A 23,129-nucleotide genomic window follows, 5' to 3' on the forward strand; every position below is an offset into this window, starting at 1 on the left:
GCTTTATTTCTCAAAATGTACAGCCTCTTCAAGTCACAAAATCGGTTTCACGGATCTTTATAGATGTTTCTGACAACAGAGAATTTAAAGTGACTAAAATTAATTAGCTACAGAAATTTACTTCAACTGGTACAAGGTTTTTAAATTCAAATTGACTTATAACAATAAAAAATACACTTTTAATGTCGGCAATATTACTGTAATTTCCTCGTTTGTCAGTGGCGGAGTAGAGCGGAACGAACGTGACGAGCTAACAGCGACAGCCGGGCACAAATTGGCGTCGCACGCATTTGTTTTGTTTACGAACACCGACCGAACACTTCCAGTTAGCCTAGCGAGCTACAAACTCCATTTAAACGAACTATTGGTGAACTGTTACTGGAACAAAATGAAGCCTGCGGTGGATGAGATGTTTCCAGAGGGAGCGGGTCCCTACGTGGATTTAGACGAGGTCGGTTTCAGACATTTGGAGCTAAAAACTGTCATACAAACATGCTAATGCTAGCTAGCTTTAACTTGTCAGAATGAAACCGTAACCTTAAAGCTGTAGTTGCTAGCTGTGTGTACATCGGGTTAAAAATGTGGAAATGTTTGGAGTGAGTCAACAGTACGTGTCTTTTTACTTTTTGGTAATATTTGGGCCTTATTGTCATGGAAGAAGAACCTCAAAACCATTAATATAATGCTAATACTCTCAAAACTCTCCACTGCTTTTATCTTGCATGGACTCACCCTACGTTTCCGTTTTATTCACACAGTATGGAACAAAGTCTAAGCCCAACCGTCTACCCCATAAACCAAACTTAAATAATCTGTTGTAAAGTTTTTTTTTTAATGCAGGTTTCCGCACCTCTCACAAGGCTTCCTATAGGCTAATTACACCAATCAGTAATCAGACCCAAATCTGTAACACCTGGTGTGGAGGCGCAAGTGGTGAAATCAGACCAGCCAAAAGAGCAAAGAAAAGTCAGAGCAAGTTGTCTAAGCTAAATAACACCAATTGGAGTCAGCTGGTAAGAAAATACTTTAGATCTAGCTTTTCACTGAAACCAAGAAATCATATTTATATTTCTAAAATGGGCCAAGCCGTTCCCATCTTAAGTGCCATGAAAGACAAAACTGAAAACTGTAGGCGTGTTTCAGAAGATGTTTGGATTAAGGGGAAGTTAAATGATTTCTCCTGATTAGTTTTGAGGTTTAAATTTTCAGCTGTTGCTTTGTCCTCCCTTCATACAGCAAGACATTTTAGCATAGAAACAAACCCACCGGTAGCACAAGAAATACACCCCTAAAAGTCTGTCCAGAGCGCGGATAGTAGAACTTTTTTGTGCAGGCTGAGTTGAGTGCATGAAAAACAAACAATACCCAGATTTTTGTAGACCTATCAATCTGAAATAACTAGAATAACTTTAATATTTGCCTCAATTTTCCATCAAAAGTCAAAATATGAGTGTTTTAAAGTGATAAATCAACTTTTTCCTGACAGGAGGAAATCGGCTACAATTGAACACGCATGAATGACTTCTGTTACTCCCTACCTGGCTTCATTAGAGATTCTCTGGCCTTAATCATAGAGAAGGGTAACTGCATCCTAAAGTGCCTATAGCATCGACACCTTTTTATCAACTTGTACGCCCTGGTTTATTATAAAGAGCTAATAAATATTGCCATTTGTAATAATATTCACCTTGTACATATTTTCAAGGATTTTCAGGGAAGCAAAACAAAGAAAGCATACTGACATTGTATTGTTTGGTGGATGGCTGTTGCTATTTTGAAACACCACAACTTAAATCGCTACTTTCTAGGGATAAACTGCCACTCAAGGTTCAATGTTAAATTCATAAAATCATGGTAAATACAGTGATGCGATCATGAACATGACTGCTGAACATCATCTTCCTTTTGCGTTGATTTAACAGTGATGTGATTAAGTTTTAATTCAGAGTCTGAAAGGTGCTCAAGTCTTTACTTTCAAATCGTAAAGCTCCTTCCTGAGTGGCAGTAATGAGAAACAACAGTCCATCTTCTCATTTCTTTCATTGATTTGTAGCCTAATTGAACACTTATCACTCCATTATGTGCACTCATTGTGATGCTGTGCGTGCATGTGCTCTGCTACAGTGTGTGACCGGCTGTATTGTTGTGTGTTAACAGGCAGGAGGCAGCAGCGGCCTGCTGATGGACCTGGCAGCCAATGAAAAAGCAGTGCACTCAGATTTCTTTAATGGTAATTACGTTCTAAACGCTTCAGTTGACACAGACTGTACAGGATGACATCTGTTCTTTACCTTCAGCTGAGGAGAAAACTTGGACAATAGCAGCTTAGATTCCTGCAGTTATCTCATGATTCAGACAAATATGATTAAGCCACATGGCGACGGCATTCTCATTTGTCCATTGAGTGATCAGATAAGATGGAAAAATGTGAGCTGAACAAGAAAAAGAGCTTCCTGTTTCTGTCAATTGTTAATGAAGGAAGTTAAAGGAAGTGAACTGGTGTGATTTTGCTTCTTTACCCTCCTTTTATGAGTGGGCAGGAGGGATTGAGTTTACATGCAACGAAAAGTTCATTCAATGATGAAAAGATCGACGGAACCTTACTGAGATTCGTGCTAGAGCAGCCTGAAGTTTCATAACAGAATATATTAACATTAATAAACTTCAAGATGTGCCAATATTGTTTCAGTAACATGAAAGGCTGCAGGGGAGACACCAGATTATTGGCAGACTGCATGGAAAGTGCAGGAATATCAATTTTCTTCCTTCAACCACATCGTTTTCTCACGTTAACTCTCATGAAATGCCGCTGCTCCCCCTGTAAACACCGCTTTATGCACAAGGTGCACGTAAACAGGGGCGCAAAAACACTTGGCTAATCCGTTTTCCGTCTTGCGGCGCTGGCTCCCGACAGAACAATTTTGGCTCAGCAGCACATGACCTAGAAAGAAAAGAGCTGATTGTTTCAAAAAAAAAGAGAGAGGAGAGGAGGATGGTAAAGTGAGTTTATAGCTGGTGTCAGACTGAAACGCAGCGGGACACCTCGCCAGTCAGCTGCTTTAAAACCCACACACACATATACACACAGCCACTCCTTCACTTGGGGTGTTAACGCTGCTAAAACCGAGTCCCAGCAGGGCCCCTCCTAATACTGTATGCCCTCCAACTATTGTAACACCAAGTTTCAGTCAGAAATAGACAGCAAATACACATAATGACATGCAGCATGCGTCTAAAATGGTGCAACCCAGTTTTAACTTCTCTTTCTTGTGACTTCATAGCATTTTCTTGAATTCAAACTACCTTCATTTAGTATACTCGGGCGTAGTTTCAAACCTCTGCTCGCAGCTAAAAGTTAAAATAACTGCCGCTAAGGCACAAACGCTTCACTTTTCAACAGCAGCCTAATTAATGTTCACAACCTCCAACCTGGAGAACGAGACGAGCGGCAGAAAACACAAGACGTTAATTAGCGCTGTAGCTACCAGCCGTACCCGTCGGTCCTGCAAACGCTCAGCCTCCTGATTCAAAGCGATAAAGTTGGTCAAATTAAAATGTTCTCAAATTGATGTGAGTCGAGCAGCAGGTGGTTTTCTCAAGGAAAGAGGCAGAAACTGGACATGTGGACCGACAGCGATTTGGACGGACAAACTTTCTTTCATCTTGTGCAGAATGAATTGGGTTTTCAGCTGATCTAATCTGCTGTCTGGGCTAATCCAATTTGATTTGATGCATGCCATTTTAGTTTGTAATTAAATAATGGCAAAGAAGGAGAGATTTGTCAGTCTTCAAGTGCATCCAGAATAAACAGTGGACATTTGCTGCTCGTCAGGATGAGGCCCTTTAACTTCAACCAGTGTTTTTTCAGGGTTAATACCGATTGTTTGTATTTAAAGCTCAGTTACTGATATTTGGAACTTGTATAGCTTTGCTGTTTACCTACAGCTTTCTCTGATAGCTGTAGGTAAAGTATTCCAGTTTATGCAACCTTTAATAGAAAAGGCATTCTGTGCAAAGACAGACTTTTTAAATTGAACTTCACAATCACCCCTTGTGGCTGACCCCGTACTACCAATATCATTTTGACTAAGCAGGCACCTTTACATGATTTGAAGCTCTCAAAGCTTAGAAATTGATATTTTAAGATTGCACAATAATGAAATGACCCCAACATTACTTTTTCTTAATGCTACCAGGAAATGCATTAAAAACAGGTTCTTTCATGGTGCGATTATCTCAGAAACTCTACTCTGTATCATCTCAGAGGTCAGTGAGTTGAAGCTTCTGTCCGTTATGGACCCAGGGTGATAATGCAGAAACATTGTTTGATTTCAGAGACACCTCGCCCTTTAGCACGGCTCTGTAGGCATGACAGTATAAGGTCAACTCAGCAGTGTGAGACATGATTTTTTTTATTTTTCTTCTCTCAAGCTGCAGTGGCTTTTATGCTGTGTTCTTCCACTTTCAAAATCTGGAGGTAGTTATGGGTAACCAAAGGGCAAAGCTGTCCCAGTTACCACAAACACAGGAATGTCCTGTTCCTGGAAGTCACGCCTGGTGGGCTGAATCAGGCGCAGCTTTTTAATATTTTGAGAAATTGTTTACATACGCATGACTAATCTTCATACGGCTCTACTATGTAACTGGTTGCAGAACAGTTTTAGTTGAGAATATCTCGGTGTCATGTAAAGCTGTGCTGATGTCCTGTAATAAGGGCAGACAGCTTGAAAGGTCAGTGTGCAGTTTATATCAACCACAAACTCACAGCTTTTCACACAAGGATGTCAGAGTTAATTTAAAATGAAGTGTATATGAGCTGAGGCAGAGTCTGGTGTATGGGAAGCCATGAATTATGTAACGGCTTTTCAGAAAGGATCACTCAGGGCAAGAAAAGATGCTGCAATCAGTGGCCAAACAAAACAAACTGCAACAGGCGAGGGTTATGTGTAAAATGATTGTTTTATGTCAGATGTTTCTCTACTTGTAGGTGTGGTGACAAGTCATCCAGGTGTTTTAGGAAAATTCCCTTTTGATTAGAGGGAAGACAAAACGGTTTCTTTTTTTGTATGAACTGAAAGCACCTGTATTATATTGCAAAGTTTGCAGTAACTCCCTCTTACTGGTCAGTAGTGGTGGTTAACTAGGCCACACTGCATTGTTTCTCCCCGCAAATATCCTGTTAAAGCAGCAATCTCCACAACATCTGGTGTTGTGGTAACCAGATGTGGACTTGGAGCCTTGCAAGCAGCCAGCTTTTCCATTAATGTGTTGCTGAAAAAAAACATTTTCTGATCGGCCCATTTCTGCCAGTTTTCACATTTTGGATTTTTAAAGACCCCTGATTCTTTTTTTTTTTTTTTTGGCTGTTGGAGTTTTTCACTTTGATTTAGTGTGTTTTAGTGATTATATGTGGATTTAAAAAGTCCATGCCAAAGGGAGTTAGTCTCTCCTACAGAAAACACTTTACTTGTTTAAAATGCCCCATTTGAAGTGAAGCTTTTTTTTTTTTTGTTACTCATCTACATCATCATGGAACACATTTACATATCACCTGCCTAGCCACTGCCTTACAATCTGCCATTATTTCCTTGCAAAAGCTACATTCCGCTACTCACATCTGTAGTTAAGGTATCTAACCAATATCACATCGCTTTAGACAGTTCAGCTGACCAATCAAAGCATACTGGGTTTTTCAGGAGGCGGGGCTTAAAGAGACTTCTGGACATAGAGCGATAAGAGGTGCAGCAGCAATGTTCAGTGCGAGATAAATGCATTTTTTGAGCATTAAAGCGTGTAAACATGTTTTAGTAGACCCCAGAAATGACATTATGAACCTGTAATTGTGCATATTATGGGCTCTTTAAAAGCTGCTTGGTGTCAAGTTGCATTTAAAAAAGGAGAGCCTCATAAAGTCTTCTAATAAAACCATCTGTAGCAGTGAAAAGCAGAAGAGCCTCGTCGCTGCCCTTTTATTTTGTCAGATTTGAATGGACTCCTTGTCACCTGTGGGGCTGTAACTAATGATTATCTCCATTATTGATTTGCCTGCCCACTATTTTACTGATGAATAGAATGTGATCCCTTGGGTTGTAAATTGTCTGGGAGTGCACTTCACAGTTTATCTAAGTCTAAGTTGACACCAAAATGATTTACTTTGTCCAAATCAGAGCCCAAATCCCAAAGATATTAAATCATAGAAGACAGCAGAACCTGCAAATATTAGCATCTGTGAAGCTTGATCCAGTCATCTGATTGTTTTGTGCATCAAATGCTTCAAAGCAGACATGCAACAAAAGAGAGATTAAACTTCTAAGAAAGCATATTGTTATGTTTAATCTTGTTTTTTAGTGTTTTCTTGTGTGTTCTAGAGTGAAAATAGTCTCTTCCAGAGTGATGAATGCTAATTTATGTGGGTGGCACATGAGAAGTTTGAAGTGCAAACAAAGTAAAGAACACCTTGGATGAGAGTGCCCACACGCCAGCATATGCTGCAAGAAGTTTGAAGTCATTAAAAATAGTCTAACGAGCTGAGAAAGTAGGAGTTCTGTGAAACAGCTGAATGAATTTAACCCCGTTGTCCTCTTCTCGTCTGTCTGTTTTTTCTTTATCCGCTTTCCGTCTCCAGATTTTGAGGATCTGTTCGACGACGATGACCTGCAGTGACGACGGCGTCTCAACACCTGCACCGTTCTGTCAACATGTACATAGAAGAAATGGAGAAAACCTTCTTGTTCTCGCTGCACATTCTCTTTTATTTGTACAGCCTCTCTTGTATAAGTCACTCGGCACCATACTGAAATAAAGCCTTGTTGTTTTCACTAAAAAAAAAAAAAAGCTGTCATGATGAACCAGGTGCTTGCGAATTCTGAGAATCCCTTACATTCCAGCTTCAGAGAAAATTATGAGTATGGTTTTGGCGTTGTCGTGTTCCAATCTGCTCCTGACTGGATTGTAGGTTTGGGGGCTCCATGGAACACCTGTTAGCGAACGTAATTACATACGAGATGGAGCGTTAACGTGACCACTAAATGCTGAGTTGGGGTGCGATGGGACAGGAAAAGGGGCTGACTAAAAATGTGGAAAGGTTTAAAAAGACGGTGCGTACAGTGAGCAGTAAAAAGCTGATCGGCAATAACTGAGCCAGTGAATCAGTTGGGTATCGCAAATGGAGAAAAATCTTTAAGGTTTCTTTATTGACTGTGATGTTAACTCGAGTTTTTCTGTCAGAACAGGGGATACAAAGCACTAAAACTGCAATAATGCATTTAAAAACCCACATTTAACCCTCCTGTTGTCCTCATTTACAGCACGAAAAAATATTGTTCCCTTGTCTGGGAAAAAAAAATCCAAAAATTCAGCAAAAAATTCCCCAAATTTATAAAAAAGAAAATGGCAAAATCTTCAGGAAGATTCCTTAAAGGTTTCCCTTAAATTTTTTTTAATTCCCCAAATTTGGCAAGAAATAAAAATTTTAAAAATAAAAATTTTAAATATTTTCAAAAAATCTTCCCAAAAAGTGAGTAAAAATATCAAAAGTGATTCCACACTTATCAGTAAAAGTTCTAATATTTTCTGAATTTTTTTCCCCGAATATTCTTCAAGAAACATTTTTTAACATTTCTTTTTTTTCCACCAAAAATGTTCAAAAATTTCCCCAAAATGTTGAAAATGTGGATTTTTTCACTGTGATTTTTTCCCCCCACATTTTCAGACTTTAAAACCCGCAGGACAACACGAGCGTTAAAGTAGCATGTTGTAGGATTTCCTACAGAAACCAACAGAAGCTAATGAAAAGTGTGATTGTTGACCAAAACCATCGGCATTAATCTGCTGCTTAATCAGCTCTCTGTCTTTTTGGGAAAGTTTTTAACAGGATTTTGGAAAGTGGCTGACACTCTTTTGCAGTCGGCAGGCCAACAAATCTGCATGCTTCAGTCCCATTATCTCCCCATTGCTGAACCTGAAGTGCAGATAAAGCTAAAAACCTAATCAAGTTCCAGTTAGATACTGTTTCAGCAAAGATGCAGTGGTGCATATAAGCAGGTAAACAACACCTATACGTATCTGAAATAGCCACAGATAAGCATCAGTGCACATGTTGCAGTCAATCATGTTGAAGTCTCTCATCTAATCTGGGGTTTATTAAGGCAGTGCCTCGCCTCCAGGCAACATAAATACCAGCACTGGACCAAGCTTGTGTCCCTGCATCCTTTACACTACACTGTTCTACATTTATTGTCTGCCAATTTGTCCGAGCGTGCAAATTTATTTGCCGTCAATGGAATGAGAAAACCTTCTGCTAACCGTCCCACAATGCGATACGCTGCATTTTACAAATGCCAAAATGCCTGAAGCATGATTCTAGCTGACAGCGAAGACAAAATAATGATTAGTCCATTTCAATTTACTGCTTGCTTCATTATATCGTGAACAAGGGCGAAAACTGCGGACACAAATCCTAAAAATAAAAAAAAATAAAAAACACAGCCTGAGGGACAAAGTAAAGATATGTCATCGTCTGATTGATGTTCCATAACCTGCAATTTTTTTGGATCGATGGTTCTGAAAGTGGAGGTTGTGGCATGATTTACAGAATCAAACAAACATGAAAAGTCATTAGCAGTAGCATATTTTTGCCGTAATTGTTAAAAAGCTCTTTATTATACAAACACAAGAATCCCGTCACCTCCTACATACTGTTTACTCAATCCGTACCACAGATTACTTTGATGTATTCAGCTACTACACTATAACGTAACACAAAAGATTTGAAATTAAGTTTTCAGGCCGTTTTAGTTGGAAAAAATAGAAGTAAAAAGTGCAGAGTGCATGCACAGCAGCCAGTGTTCATATGGAAGCTATTTCCCTACATTTAATACATCCAGAAATGGCAGAATAAACACTTCCTCCTTCTGAACTACAATAAAATAAAGCCTTAAAATGATTTATTTTGTGTTAAATCACTTTGAATGGGGGAAAAAATGCTATTCTCCATAAACTAATAAAAAACATCTTCCAATTTGGCCTGGACATAAACCTCATAACACCACCGAACGCTGAAACTGAATTACAGGCGGATCCAGTCAGACGTGGTGATATTGCTCCATGCATCACGGCTCTATAGCTTGTCCACTGAAGTCGGTGTGTACCTGACTGTCTTACGAGGCTGGCATGCCTGAACACAGTTAAACTGAGGAGGAAACTGTAGATTATCAAATTCCTCATGTGTAGACCAGCTGTGCCTGCGTGTTGTGAGTGTTCACGGTTGGACAGAAGCTGTGGTTTGGCCCTCGGTGAGGCCTGAGAAGTGCTTATGTGGCACCTCCACTCCCCTTCATTACTTCCTTCTGTTTTCTTTCCTCCGTCTCCTGTGTAGTTGTTTTCAGGAGTTGGTGTTTGCAACCCGAAAACAAATCCAGTCTGAACATTTATAGAGATAATTAGCAATCATTAGGGGTCTTCGATTTTTAAAAAAAACAAAAAAACACTTGAGGCGACTGTTTTCATCCCCCTCCACGTCTCCATCGCTAATCCGAGGCCTCCCACCTTCTCTCTCTTCCTGTCTTTAATTACGGTGCCTCCAATTGGTTGAAACTTTCAGCCAATCAGGCGTCTCGTAGAGGTGGCCCTTGACCCCCCCTCAGGTGGTCCATCTGAGCCTTTTTGTGTGCCACAGATGACGGCTTGGTTTAAAACCTTGCAGGATCCTTCAGTCAGGGCAGTCTGTAGGAAGGGCTGCAGGTAACCGGGTGCACGAGGACTCGCTATCATCATACATTTACACACAAACACACACACACACCTGCTGGACCGAGTCGTCGTGGTCACTTCTTTTGAGTCCACCTCTGGATCTGCAGATTAAAAACCAACCACAGGTAAGAGACTAAAGCAGTGAGGGTGGATTTTTGGTACATTTTTAGGTGCTTTCCATGGTTTCAAGTTGAGGTTGGAGTCAAGTTTGAGAGCCGAGAAACACCTGGTTCTGTTTTACGACGGCAAACCAGTAGCTTCAGGGGTCTGTGTGGCGGCATGTTTGTCTAAAGACACCAAAGCAGGGGTCATTAGCTCTCCAGGTAAACACCAGCACAGGTAGGGGTTGGAAAGGAAATGTCTTAGTTTCATTTTTGGAAGCGCAAAAACAAACCACTGTGAGAAATTCGTGAAAATAGCTTAAATAGTGGATAAAAATGGTCATTTACGACCCTGACTGGCTCAACCTGAGCTCTATTTTTTCACAATAATGACAGAATTTGTGCACATGGAGTGAAAAATGAACATAGTAGTCGAATTTAGTGAGTAGTGACTTGTTTGGAGATGTAAATCCTCATTTAGACCATCTCTATCTTTGCTATCGGCAGGATTTGAGGAGGTCCAGTCATGGCTGAAAGGAGGAGAAGCAGCTTCTCCGGTGTGTGGATCACCGCTCTGCTGGCCGTGATGCTGCTGCCTGGTGAGTACACAGCAGGGATCACATGTAGTAGCATAAAACCAAGGTCAGTGTGGCAGATTTATGTTGCTAAGGAGGGTTATAGAGGCGATATTCATGGTGCCATGGCTAAATACAAGTATCTATTTAGTAAAAGTAGCATTATAGCAATGCAAATATGCTCTAATACAAATATCACTCAAATAAAAGCAGGCAAATTTCATCAGCAAAGTGTATGAAGTTAATTTAACTAAATATTACATGTACTGATTACATAAAATGACAGAAAAGCACAAAAAATTCCCTACAACAGAGTCCAACCAGCAGTCCAAAAGCTAAAAACATTCACTTTCCAATTAAACGAAACACACAAAAACACAAAATCTTCACACGAGTCTTCTATTTTGTGGATATGCCCCTCTATAATTACTTAATACAACCGCTCTTAAGCAAACCGGCCTTAATCCATCAAATTACAGCAATTACAGACCACTTTTCTGAGCTCCTCTTTATAGAAAACTAAAACCCCTTAAACATGTGCTCTGGAAGATGAACACGCTTCTAAAATGTTCCACACGACACCACAGAACTAAAGAGCTGCTGATTCAGGTGAATGTTGAGATCTCTTGCTCCGAGACTTGCCTCATACCTCAAACTTCATTCACAATGACTTGAATACGCCTGTTTTTAATCAAACGGTTGGTTATTCTAAAGAATAGCACAGAAAATTCAGGCTTTTTCAGGTTAGAGTACCAAATGATTGGGTAATAAGTTGGACTACGGCCATTCAAAGGTATGAGTCACTCCAATCCTGATTGTTAGGGGGATGCATTGATGAAAAATGTCAGCTATTATGACTTAAATATTAGGGGTGACATGGCAGTAATTTTCCCCTTTTTCCTCACTACTTAAAAATGGTCATCATTTAGAAGTAACAGTTTCATAAAACATGCACTGAATGGGGAGCTTATGTAAGATAAAATGCCTCATTTAGCTGGATACACCTCAGAAAAAGTGACTTTATGTGTTGTCTTAAAACAAGTCCCTCCATCTTGCTGAAATGTCTCTTGTGAAGTGAATTTATCTTAAATCGAGTGGGATGAGGCATTTTGACTGAAAATAAGACAAATAGACTGGGTAAGGTTTTGAGTTTTTGCAGTGTGGTACTCCTCTAAATAAACTGAACCTGAGTTATAGCTTCACAATCTGCACTTCAAGGTTGGTTCGAGCTGCTGCCCTTGACCGGCTCACGGACACGTCACCACAACTCAGCCGTGCGTCTCGTATATCATAGATGTTCTTCCACCATGAGCGACGCTTCAGGTTGCTCCTGCGCCCACCTGTTTCCAGTTTGGCTACCTGAAAGCGATTGGCGTGTTTACACAAGAGGGGCGAGGCTCTGCTTTGCTTTTAAAAATGGTTTTTAAAAGGGGAAAACAGCAGCAGGGAGGAAGAGGAGGAGGAGGAGTTTTCTTTCATCGGTGCAGGTCCAGTAAAAAAATTAGTACCTGTCAGCATCACCTCCTCCTCTGCCGCTCTTAAAAGCGCTGCTGTTTCCAGATGTGCCAGCCATTTTTTTTTTTTTTTACTGGCTCGTAAAAAACAATACAGCGGATACACCGAGACAGCATCATTTAGCCAACCTTCCTCCTCCTCCTCTTCATCACCTGGAGTCACCTTCACTCCTTTCTTCCGTTAACTCATCCCCTTCATCTCTGACCTTACACACTGCACATCCTCCTTTTTGATTACTCCATCAAAGCTTATCAAAACTTCTCTTTTTAAAAAAATCAAGATGCTTTTCTACTTCAGACATGCACCAAGTAGCCCTGAATTATCCCCCTCTGGATCTTTTTAAACCTGTCATCCTCCTCTTTTTTATTTTTTCTTCTTCCCCTTCCTCCTGTAAGGGATTAATGCCTTTTTCCCCGCGGAGATGAAAGAAACGTGACGCTGAATTCCCTCAGCTGTATGGGGTCAAACTTTGCGCACACGTACACATGTGTACACACAGCTCTTTGAGAACGCAGCGTGGGGTTTGATGTTACAGGCTCCCCCTGTAAAAATCTACAAAGAGCTGCAGTTGCCGGCGCCTCAGGCGGAGCCAATTACCCTTCGCCTGTTTAATGAATATCAGCCTCTAAGTGTTTGAGGTTTAATGTCACATTATCGCTTGTGTATTAAATTAATCAGACTGGAAAACAGCCTGACTTCAGCAACTTCTGCATCAAGAGTTACATCTGCTTTTGCCTTTCTCTGTTTTTTTGTAGCGTTCCTGTCTGCTGGACCAGTTGTGAAAAAGTCCAAAGGAGATGGTAAATATGTAGTTTTTAACTTTAGTCTGCAGGGGTGAAAGACCATGAAAAATGAGCCCTCGGAGGCACTTTTTGATTGAAGAGTAATACCCAGATTTATCACCTCGCTTCAAAGTAGCATCAACGCTTAAATAACCCTGTGATTGATCTCTATTGTGATATAGCAGCAACAAAAAGAATGAAGTGAGGGATTAATGACATCTGACCTCCAAATTAAAACAGCTTTGAGTCCTTGGATGTCTCGTTAGAAACTTTAAAAGTCACTGTAAAATCCTTGACTTTGATGTCTGAGCGAGCGTGGAAGCCCTTTGGATCAGAGTTGCCTTCCTTTTTCCCTCTCCTGCCCTCAGCGGGGGAAAGTATCCAGGAGAGGGCAGCTGATGCAGCGTTACACAGGAGGCTGATCCGCAACCGCAGGAACATCAGCTGGTACAAGCAGCACTCCGACTTCTGGAACTGGTACAAGTTCTTCACCGACAACGGCAACCAGGAGGCGGTAAGTGAACACAAACACAACTTGTGGTATCTTTGTTTTCTACATTTATGACCTCTTCTGATGAAAGTCCACCGTATAAGTGGAAACAAGATACTATTTAGTGTTTTAGATCACTTTCAAAGATGCTCTGATGAGTTTTAAAGCTGCTGTATTTCGTATTTCATGTGCACAACAGGTTGACTTTGCAGTAAACCTCAGCCCACTATAGCATTTTAGCATCTTTCAGCTCATTGTTTTGCTTTTTTTTTTGCCTTCTGTTTTGGTTCAGCCCCACTCCTCTCAATGTTGATTCCACACAACATGCAGCTGTTTTCTAGTATGAAAGTTTTATAAATCCTACCTGCCCAGGGTTGAGCATCAGATAAAGTTAGCAACTAGCTGGTAAACACAGTGGTGCAGCTAAAGTAGGTGGAGGAGACCAAAATCGAGCTAAAAGGTGACAAATATTCAAGTTGGAGTTGAAACATGACATTAAAAGCGGGATATGAAAGCAAAAAGAGAAAATACTGCATGCCAAAGTTGTGTTTCTAGCTTGCAATGGTGCTAAAATAACCAAAAATTAAAGTTTATAAAACTTAGTCAACTCCTGCAGCGTTTCTCCACACTGCAAAAAACGTGTTTATATTATGTTCCTATCAATTACAATTTACCATTTTTGCTCCAGGAATAGTTTGAGAAGTTCCTGTGGATGATTTTCTGCTGCTAAAACTTAGCATAGGAGTGACTTACTGAACATGAATTCAAGCTCACGAAGGCAATCGACAGCAGATGATACCAAGGAGAGTCTTGTATCAACTCACTAATAAACTGCTCATCCCCTCAGGTCCAGGAGATGGATCGCATCTACCTGGCCTACCTCCAGAACAAGAACCGTGCAGAGGGGCGTCGCTCCTACAAGGCCTACCTGCGCCACCTCGGGGAGATCTACAAGTCCTGCGCCGACTCCGACGACCCCAACTGTGTGGCTTCCCACACAACCAGGCCCAAACCAGAGCCCCCTAAACCTGCACCGGTGAAAACCTGCGACCCCACCAAAGACTCCTATTGCCTCTACATTGCTCTGGTCCAGGGCAAGAGCCCCTACCAGCCCCTGGTGCTCCCAGCTGCCACCCCCGCCCCGGCACCAGCCAAGGTTCCCGCCCCTCTGTACGTTCGCTCTGCAGCTCCAGCCAAAGAGCCCCAGTCAGGGTATATGTACTACGCTCCATCTGCAGTGTCTTTCCTCTCCAAGGTATGCTATCAGACAGCATTTTTTATTTTTATTTTTTTACAATTTATTACCCTGATTTACTTCATTTAGTGCAGCATCGACTGGTCTTAGAAGGATATAATGCATGATGATTGCACTTTTACCTCAAAAATGTGACAATTCTGCAAATTATCTACAATTTCCCTTCATACAATGGAAAGCAATATTATATACATTTACTGTACTTCAGAGATAGTTTTATTCAAAATTAGTAAGATTTTAGTTAACAGTTCAACTGTGATGTACCTGAAAGGCACTATACTGTATATATGATTTGAAAAAGTGTGACTTTGTTGGCCTTTGTGGTAGTTTTTAGAAAGGGGCTAAAACTACTGCTATGCTAATTTTCACATGGTTTTCTGCAATTTTTTCCAAAAATTCTGAAAGTATTCAGTTAGAATAAGCTAAAAGATGTTAGATCAGGTTTAAAAAAAATCTTTCTGTGTTGTTAAAATATCTGCCTCTGGTCCTCATGCTTCAGGAGCAGAAGGCCGAGCTGCTGCGTATCTGCTCTGCTGATGATGTGGAGTGTCTGCAGTACCATCTGAGAGCTGCCCACGGCTACACTCCCTCCGCTGGCCCTCTCCCTTCATACGCCCACCTTGGCTGTGACCCCAAGACAGATCCCACCTGCAAACTTAATCTGGTGCAGAAAGCCCCTTCTGGTCTCTATGTGCAGTACCCCAACTGTGATCCTCGGGATCCCTTCTGTGCCTATGGTGCCTCCCTTGTGGTACGCCTTCATTATTACACTGATCTCTCTCAGCAGATTTTAGCTGCTCTTTTCTTTTCCCTTGATTATCATAGCTCATGATGGTGTTTTTACTGTGTTTTCCCTCCAGGCTCCCCGTGCTCCTAACCCTGCTGGTCCTGGATCCTGTAACCCTCTTTTTGAAGAAGGCTGCAACCCTCTTACCGCTACCAAGTTTGCTACTCCCCCAGAGGCGTACAAAGCTCAAGAAAAAGAGGCCGCTGCGCTTCGTGTTGAGCAGAACAGCGACCCCTATGCCATGTATAGGGATACTTATGCTAATGCTAACAGAGTCAATGATCATTACGCTATGTACCGGCAGGCTAGCGCCCCGGCTTCTCCTCCAGCTAGCGACCCATATGCCATGCTGCGCAAATACATGGGCCAAGCTCAGGCTACTGACCCTTATGCTCCACGCATGGAGGCTGCTCCTGAGTCCAACCCCAACGATCCCTTCTCTGCTATCCGTGAGGCGGCGGCTGCCATGCACCGCCGTGGCCCTCCCATCCCCAGGCAGCAGTTCCCGTTCTCCAATCCCAGTTATGAGGAGCCTCCCCAGGAGGAGCGCCACCCTCTGGGACCCCCAGGTAAAACCAAGGAAGGCCACGACTGCTTCATCGGCTACGACCGCGAATGCTTCCCCGTGAAGCCTACCGAGCCTCGCTCTGGGGTCCACCGCCGCATCCCCTACCCCGCCGAGGCGTACGAGCCCCACCTGAACGCCGACGGCACCCGCAACGGAGTCCTGGAGCCCTCCAACCCACACTGCGACCCCGAGTATGACCGCGACTGCCGCCTGCGACGCTTCGAGCCCGAACAGACCCACGCCAACGCCCAGCCTGGGCATCACGCCGAGGAGCACAGCCAGGGAGCTGCAGATAGCGAGCAGCAGGAACAGGAGCAGTACGAGACGGAACCATACCAGAGCGGCCAGGAGGAGCCTCACATGCCCTACCAGCCACTCTCACAGGGGATGACCAGCCTCCAGGACATACTGAGGCACTATGGAGACCAGTTCCCCGATCAGGATGTTCACAGAGCTTACGCAGATGACTACCGCAAGAAATAAACACGCTGAAACACACACATGCATGCAGATGGACATGAATACACAGTCCCATGCGTTCTTGTAGCTCAGCCCTTGAACGCCTCATGCAGCGAGCATCCAGTTCCAACTGGACCAGATATGGGACACTGGTGAAGTTTATGGACCCAATGAGCGAGTACATGTACGTACATCCAAACATAGCCTCCTGCTGTAGGAGCATACTCAGAAACGATGCTGGAACACCCTCGGCTTTTATTTGCTTTAGACCTGTTGCTTTGGCGTATTGCTTCTCTACTTTCCAACTCCAACCTCCTCCATCCACTCAAATGTGTGTAAATGACTTCTTCAACCTCAGCTTTGCTTCTGTATCTATGCATCTCACTTTTCAAAGTTTGTTGCTTTTTTATCCTTGGATTTTATGTAAAGATTTTTTTTTCATTTTGAATGTTCCAATAAAAAGCTCTAGAAAGCTGTTTTTGTGTTTTATTTAGTGGACATTGAGATTTCTCACAACTATACAAACACAACAAGGACAAACTCACTCAGATAAACAGATTTCAGGTGTTTTTGGTGTTACCTTTTTTTGACATGTGAGTTTACAAAGACTCAAAGCAATAAAAGGTACTCAGTCATCTGGATATAGATGTACGTTTTTGTATAGCTGTAAAGTTGAGGGGTTCACTAAGAGGAAAGAAATCCCGACTCCCAGTATCCATCAACATCCAAAAAGCTGGATTCTGTTGACTAGATTCCATCTAGCAACAAAATGTCAACTCCACACCTCTCTGAAAATGCCTCACCTGAAAATATATCCCCAAATGAGGCTTGCAGCACTTTCTAACTTTTTGCTCGCTCTTGCAGAACTGTAGACAATGTAATTCCACAGTTTTTATGGAGTGGAACTCCTTGAGATTGGACCTTTCTGTGTAAATTATCAAGCTTCCTGTTAGGTATCAAAGCTATCTATAGAAACCTCTACAGCATATTCTACTTGTCTACGCGGTCCATTCATACAGAAGCTCATTTATGCAAGAAAAGTAGGACTATATATATTGATATACAGACGATTATTTATGGTTAAACACCACTATGAAATGGTAAATTGACATTTTGGTACACTTTGCATGCCATAATCTGGACTTAATATTGGTTTTCTTGGAAGATAATCATGTAAATCAGGCTTACAAGTGCAAACAAAAGACATACTAGTGTTTCCCAATCTTTAAAAACGTCTTAAGATCGGAATAATGCACATTAAGCCGTATATAACAGGAGTTTGGCCTCAACCAATGTGTTCACCAAAGGAGAAGGATAGATTCACCCAGCAGAAGTCTTTGTTGATCATTCAAGCCTGTTTCTTGCAAAATTCAGTTACTTTGAGTTGAATTTTTGTCAGTTTCAAGGCTTCCTCACATCACAGTGTGTCGATTTTCATGTTGGCCGAGTCAAACAACACTTGATCTTCCACTGGGAGGCCTGCGGCTGATTTTCTGTCTTTTTTGAAGGGATTTCTCTGCCCCACCGACCTCCGTTATTCTGTTATCGTTTGCGGCGCTGCTTCTCTCAGTCATCTCCAAAAACACAGCGTGAGGAAGGTCACAGACTTTATTGATCTGAAAGCCCTCACATGCATTAACAGCAGCTGCTGTTCAGAGGTCCGGTGGGAAGCTCTGCAAAGTCTGGCAGAAAACTTTAACTTCACATCGAGAATTTATTTCTGCTATCATCAGTATGCTTTTTCCTGTAGCTTTAAAATACTGATGCCAAGATGCAGTTTGTGGCGAAAGGCTGATGATAGGGTTAGGACAGTGGTGTAGTCCAGGGTATACGGCGGTATACGGCGTATACCCACTTATTTTTCAGTTAGCATTGCGTATACCCACTTCTAATGCTCCCTGGTGCGCATTATTCAGTAATATCTGTGTGCCAGGTAGCCCTCTTTTCCTTAAGGATGATGAAGCCATGAACAACCCTCCTCTGCCTGTAATTGGCTGGTACATGCTACCTTCACTGATTCGATTGGTTAACTTTAGGGATGAGCCAATCAGAGGCAGAGTAGGGCGGGTCATACAGAGGATAATTTTGCTAACACCTCTGTGGAACTCCAGTTGATTGACAGGTCTGCTTGAAAGATGCGCGGAAATGCGAGAAAGTCAGAATGAACACCTTTCAAGTGAGTGACACGTATCGAGCGAACCTACTTTCATGAACGATATAATTCTCAGGTAAGTTTTAAGGTGGTTTCCAAATGAATCACTGTTTTAAACTACTGGCAACATGACTGCACATTTCAAGGAGAGGATATTTTGTCGTCAGTGGTTAAAGCTGCAGTCAATTCCAGCCATTTTCAGTACAGAAAAATCGCTAATATTCTATTTGTAAATAAAAATATGACGAGAAATACAGGTAATATTGGACGCGCATCGCGAGGTGCATTTCCTCTAAAACGACCTATTCGTGGATCATATACCATCTTCAAGACATGTTTTGGACAAAATATTTTACTGGCTTGTGTCGTCTGGATGTCCAAGGCTGGATTATGGCCGTTTTTTGTGGAATATTTTCATCTGTGTGTAATAATGAACCCGGAAATGTGAGTCGCGCTGTGTACGTTAAAGCTGTGTACAGAGAAAGGATGGATGGATATTCGTTTTTTGTCGGACAAATGTGTTTATATTACCCGCTGTGGTAATCACATCTGAAAGTGGTTTATACCGGCTGATTCATGAGAATCTAAGCTTTCCATCGGCGTATAGTGTTTGTATAATCGTGTTTGCAGTTTCAGACATTTAGCAAATTGCTTATGCAGATCTCAAAGTGTACCGCGGGCGGAACACTGAAGCGCAACTGAAGCGCAACGGGTTAAACTGAGTGTCGGGCCAAGTCTGACTAACGTTTTGAAAGGCTAACGTTATTCTAACGTAAGTCTGATGCTAGCTAGATTGGGATAATGTGGGAAAACCTCTAGGCTGGTAGTTGATTTTAAAGTAAGTAAAAACACAAGAATGGGGACAGGTAGTTTAAGATTCGACCTAAAACAATATTGAGGTTTTATTCATGATGAAATATGAACAAGGATGCACTGTCAACTTCATATTTGAAGTATTTTATTTAAATAAATGTTCAAAAGTAACTGAAACACCATGTTTGCCTCATGATAAATACATGTTACATTAATCCAGTTTGCTTGTGTGACCAGTAATAACTACAAACTGCTCCTAATCAAGTCATGATCATTTTATAATAGTGGGCAAGTAGAAATGACTGAAAAAATTGAACAGAGTAGTCTTCTATGTCACTGTTTCTAAAACAGGCGTTTTTCTGGACTAATTAAAAAAAAGGTGAAAATTAAGAGTATACCCACTTCTCCGGGGACCACTACACCACTGGGTTAGGAGGAGGTTGTGCTCTTTTTTGTTTTGCTTGAACTGCAGAAACAGTGAGAACAGACTTGAGTTAAAGTTCTCATCACATATTGGGGTTCATATTAAAAGGAAAAGGGAGATTCAAAAGGCACCCAGCAGGGGAGATAAAATAGGAACACTTCTTGCTGACGTGACACAAAGCTAAATATCCACTCCGAATTAGAAAGTCAATTCAAATGCGTAGCGAGTAAGCAAAAATCGACTGCTATTAAACGGATGATTTGGCTGACAGCTCGTTAGCTTCCTCTTATGAAGGTGTGGTGCTCCTCCGAAATGATAGGATGATGAATGAGGATGCAGAGGTGGAGGCAGCGCATCATGGCCACCGGTAATATAATTTGTTACCTGTTGGCAGGCTCGGGGTTTATAACCCAGAACTTAAACTTTTGCAATGATAGGAGTTACACAGCCAATGATTAATTTCCCAGTAGGGGTAAAATATTCCGTGTAATTGACAGTAAAACCTCTCATGCACCGTTGCAGCAGAATCAGGTGTTCATTAGAGAACTTATTTACTGTAAAGGCAGTTAAAGGAATGAAGTCGGGAAGCTGTAAACGGATTCAAATCAACTCAGATTTAGTCTGATGAGTTATAAAAAAATAAAAATAAAAAGACAAGCAGGAGAAAGTAGAAATCGTCTTCCATCATCTCAGAAATGCCAGCTCAACGTTTACGGAAGTTGAGATAAAGATGTTTAAAAAAAAAGATAAATCTGACAGGAAATGACCTTCTAACCAAGTAAAGATAACACAGTCGAGAATAACTCAAAAGTTTTTCCAACATTCCTGAGTCTGACTTATCTTCAGTGCATGAAAACATTTGCTTCTAACAAGGCAGAGGAACTGCGGTGCTTCGTGAGCCAATGAAAATATGTCACAAAGCTATCTGAGATCTTAGATTAGTCCACAAGATCAATACTTGTTGAGGTATTCAGGCTACTGCACTCCTGGATAACATTTATCCTCTTTTGCTTATTATGCAAAAACTTCAGAGAGCTCTACATCAGGACTGGAGATTTATCTCAGTGGCTTCAGAGTAAAAAATTTGGCCTTTTTTAAATGCTGTAACGAGACGACTGAAAAGTGGAGTGCAGTTTGTTTATAACTTCATGTCTTCACTGTGCAGCTATTCAGCGAGTGAAACACTTCTAATAAAGACAAAGTGTTGACCTTTAAAGTTTTACTGGAGACATTTGGGAAACCGTGATAACATTATTTTACAAGGAACTCAATTACAGCGGCTAGAAAAACAAAACAAAGCAGGCTGAAGCGATCGCATAATATGAAAATTAATTAGAGTAACAGCAGAAAGCAGAACACAAAAAGTTTTCATTTCACTTTGGCTCTCTGTTAGCAAAAAGATGATGATGAATCAGTAAAATATGTCCGTTATGTGCTTGGTCACAGACTTGATAAAAACATGGGTCGAACAATGTCGAGTCTTGTAAAGCTGTGAATTGATGGAAGCATTTGGCGCTGGAAGTTTAAAATCCAATTATTTTTTTCCCATAGAAAAATGATACACGACTCCCAGTTGGCCCACATGAATCGACATGAAGCTCCCAGTTCAATCATCAGTCCGGATGATTAATAGCTACGTTACAAAACATCTGGATCTTCAATAAGGTACAAGCTTGTTTGCATTAATTATGCAATGGAGACGTTAACAACTGCTGAGCTCCGTTTTGCTGACAAGCATCACAAGTGCAAACACAATCTACCTGTTGTTAATAACAGAAATGTTCCAATTCACACCTCTGCTTGGCTTTCACTCCACAGCACCACAGACTCATGGGTACTGTAGTATTAAGACTCATTTATCATGCCAAAATGATTCATTTTCTCAGGTGCAAGGGTGAAAAAAACATGAACCATTAGGGTCCCTATATATTGTAAAGATGGTTAAATGGGAATACAAAATGGGATGAAACATTGCACGGCTCAATGAATCGGTACCAATGGTGGCTGCTAGAGCTACTGAAACCTGTCAATGAACAATGCTGCAAAAATAATGTCAATGTATTTCATGTGTGCTGGTAAATAACAATCTACAAATGCAAAATATTGTACACGGTTCTGAAAATGTTGCAAAAGAACCCAATTTTTTAATACAAATGTTGGCAAATGGTGCATTCGGGGTGGAGGAGCAGGTCTGGTGGGGGAGTTGAAAGATTTTCTGTCAGTGTTTTGCCGTAAAGGCTGCAAAATATCGACATAAAAATAGCATGGAAGATGGCACAAGGTAATTTATCGTAGTTGATGACAACCAACGCCACACCTGGGATGCCTTATTGCCATCGGTATAAAAAGACTAGTGCGTCAGAGTATTTTTATCTTCTCTCCTGATCATGATGGTGACCCTAACCTCATGGGCTGAAAAATGAAGCTAATGATGAAATGCTAAAAACTGCAGTTCCTTGAATGGCCACTTGAGGAATTCCTCATAAGCGAGTGACTTACAATAAACCGCCATGTTAAAGTGCTCAACTTCACAGCAGAAATCAACATGCTTAAAGCCTGGGATAAAAATCTGTTTAGTCTCTATAGCTCAGTTCTAAATACATGGCAACTGCATGAAGGGTGAGTAGCTATATAACTCTGCTGTTTCAATTGTATTAAGGCCTAAAGTTTGGCATAATTAATTAGGTGTCATTTCAGAGACCTAGCACGATCCACCTCAGCTTCACTCATTCTCCACCTCTTTGCTCTTTTGTTCATAAGCCAAGAGTTCGGAGGATTCAGGCCCCAGAGCCACCGCACTGAGCTTCAAAACCCCTCATCAGGAAACCTATAGGTGACCTCACATTCGGTTCATCCATCAGGATGTACAGCACATACACTGGCCACATAAAGGGCAACCGGACACCTGAATACAAGCTGCTGCCTCATTCATTTACCGTCTCATGAGCTGAAAAAATATTCTGCACTCTTACAGAAATTCTGGCGCACAGAGCAGATTCGTTAGAAACAATGCACAACCGTCCGATGGCCTGTTGGCTTCCTGCACACACAACTGGGATAAAAATGATGCATCTCCTCTTGACTTTCCTCTTGTTTATGGATTAAGTAGATCAATGTAACCATTTTACAGCTGCTCCTTTTCCAATGATTGCATGTTTTTGGTTTTTTTGCCAACTATGCCAAAATCCACGCACAGTCTGATGCCGTTACTAGGCGTTCGGTCGACCAATAGGAGCCCAAAATGCTCTTCAGTACACAGCATGTCAAAGTGAATTAAGGTCTGAAGGAGAAACAACTCGCACTGTCCTCTTGGTGATGTCTCCTTGGTTGTTTTTCTTTATTTTTTTTCCCCCAAATTCAGGCCAGAAAGGAACATTCACTGCTTTGTTTGTTTACATTTTGTTTCATGAAAGTGTTTCTGGCATCATCTTTCTGATGACTACACAGATTATTTGATT

General features: G+C 41.5%; 2 protein-coding genes across 2 annotated transcripts; both read left to right on the forward strand.

Annotated features, from left to right (window-relative positions):
• The first annotated feature begins 270 nt into the window (after nucleotides 1–270).
• cops9 (COP9 signalosome subunit 9) lies at nucleotides 271–6,848 on the forward strand. The gene is made up of 3 exons (XM_022193914.2): nucleotides 271–451; nucleotides 2,158–2,230; nucleotides 6,626–6,848. The coding sequence occupies exons 1-3, from the start codon at nucleotides 389–391 to the stop codon at nucleotides 6,661–6,663; spliced, it is 174 nt and encodes a 57-aa protein (XP_022049606.1). The 5' UTR covers nucleotides 271–388; the 3' UTR covers nucleotides 6,664–6,848.
• A 131-nt stretch (nucleotides 6,849–6,979) lies between these two features.
• On the forward strand, nucleotides 6,980–16,757 carry and1 (actinodin1). The gene is made up of 6 exons (XM_022193915.2): nucleotides 6,980–10,450; nucleotides 12,697–12,741; nucleotides 13,092–13,237; nucleotides 14,061–14,468; nucleotides 14,968–15,219; nucleotides 15,329–16,757. Exons 1-6 carry the CDS (start codon nucleotides 10,378–10,380, stop codon nucleotides 16,304–16,306), a joined length of 1,902 nt encoding a protein of 633 aa, XP_022049607.1. The 5' UTR covers nucleotides 6,980–10,377; the 3' UTR covers nucleotides 16,307–16,757.
• Nucleotides 16,758–23,129: the final 6,372 nt, after the last annotated feature.

Source organism: Acanthochromis polyacanthus, chromosome 20 (genome assembly GCF_021347895.1).
Source record: "Acanthochromis polyacanthus isolate Apoly-LR-REF ecotype Palm Island chromosome 20, KAUST_Apoly_ChrSc, whole genome shotgun sequence".
Classification (NCBI taxonomy): Eukaryota; Metazoa; Chordata; class Actinopteri; family Pomacentridae; genus Acanthochromis; species Acanthochromis polyacanthus.

Bases quoted from the DNA above. Each gene is read 5' to 3' on its own strand.
- cops9 (XM_022193914.2), top strand. From the start codon at position 389: ATGAAGCCTGCGGTGGATGAGATGTTTCCAGAGGGAGCGGGTCCCTAC. The intron at 452-2,157 runs GTCGGTTTCAGA...GTGTGTTAACAG, and splicing joins CCTACGTGGATTTAGACGAG to GCAGGAGGCAGCAGCGGCCT. The intron at 2,231-6,625 runs GTAATTACGTTC...TTCCGTCTCCAG, and splicing joins GCACTCAGATTTCTTTAATG to ATTTTGAGGATCTGTTCGAC.
- and1 (XM_022193915.2), top strand. From the start codon at position 10,378: ATGGCTGAAAGGAGGAGAAGCAGCTTCTCCGGTGTGTGGATCACCGCT. The intron at 10,451-12,696 runs GTGAGTACACAG...GTTTTTTTGTAG, and splicing joins GGCCGTGATGCTGCTGCCTG to CGTTCCTGTCTGCTGGACCA. The intron at 15,220-15,328 runs GTACGCCTTCAT...TTTTCCCTCCAG, and splicing joins CCTATGGTGCCTCCCTTGTG to GCTCCCCGTGCTCCTAACCC.